The 947-nt window shown below is 53.7% G+C and overlaps 1 protein-coding gene across 1 annotated transcript; it reads left to right on the top strand.

Annotated features, from left to right (window-relative positions):
• Positions 1 to 73: 73 nt before the first annotated feature.
• Positions 74 to 589, top strand: PPTG_15459 (hypothetical protein; the record flags this gene model as incomplete). The annotated part of the gene is made up of 2 exons (XM_008913669.1): positions 74 to 311; positions 390 to 589. The coding sequence occupies 2 exons, from the start codon at positions 74 to 76 to the stop codon at positions 587 to 589; spliced, it is 438 nt and encodes a 145-aa protein (XP_008911917.1).
• Between the last annotated feature and the right edge of the window lie 358 nt (positions 590 to 947).

The following is a 947-nucleotide window of genomic DNA, read 5'->3' as shown; positions in this document are numbered from 1 at the left end:
CTTACGTCGTGCGCTGAGGCAAACTCGCCCGCTGCTCACGCCTTCGCATAGACTCAGGCGGCTTCGGTTCTGCATGGATCATGTGATCCCTCAGCTTGACGGAACCTACAAGTTCGACGCAATGCACGACGTCGTTCAAATCGATGAAAAGGGGTTCTACGTGAAGAAGATCGGCCAGCACGTGTACGTGCTCACAGGGAAAGATGGATGCCCTTCAGAAGAGCCTCCGGTCCAGGCTGTTCAAAGCAAACGTTACATTACCAAAGTCATGTTTGTCTGTGCGGTTGCACGTCCACGCGGTGGTTGGGACGGTAAGGTCGGCATTTAGCCGGTTGTGGAGACGTACATTACTCAGCGACGGAGTGTCAATCGTCCGGCTGGTGTTGAAGATACACGTCCTGTGTCGATAACACGGGATATATCGCGTCGAATTCTGGTTAATGACGTCATCCCAGCCATTAAAGCTAAGTGGCCGCAAGACCAGAAGCACCTACCGATAAAGATTCAGCCGGATAATGCGCGTCCTCATGTCCTGGCGGACGATCTCGAGGTAGCCGCGGCGGGATGCGCTGACGGCTGGGCGATCTAGCTTGTGAATCAGCCCGCTCAGAGTCCTGATTTGAATTGCCTCGACTTGGGCTTCTTCGCCAGCATTCAGTCGCTTCAGTCCAAGACGATACCACGAACACCGGACGAGCTGATCAAGGAGGCGCTGCAATCGTTTCAAGCGTCTACGGCTGTCTCGCTAAACAAGATTTTCCTAACTCTGCAGCACGTCATGGAGCACATACTGAAGAATGAAGGCCGCAACAACTATCGACTCGGGCATTTGCACAAGGAAAAGCTGATACATGCTGATGAGCTGCCTGTTTCGCTGTCTTGCGACGGATTGACGCTTGCCCTAGCACAGCAGGCGGCTGCAGCACTCTCCTTCTCGATATCGACAA

The sequence above is a fragment of the Phytophthora parasitica genome (genome assembly GCF_000247585.1).
Source record: "Phytophthora parasitica INRA-310 unplaced genomic scaffold supercont2.55, whole genome shotgun sequence".
Taxonomy (NCBI): domain Eukaryota; phylum Oomycota; class Peronosporomycetes; order Peronosporales; family Peronosporaceae; genus Phytophthora; species Phytophthora nicotianae.
The sequence above is the reverse complement of the archived record's forward strand: the minus strand, read 5'-3'. Positions and strand labels throughout refer to the sequence as shown.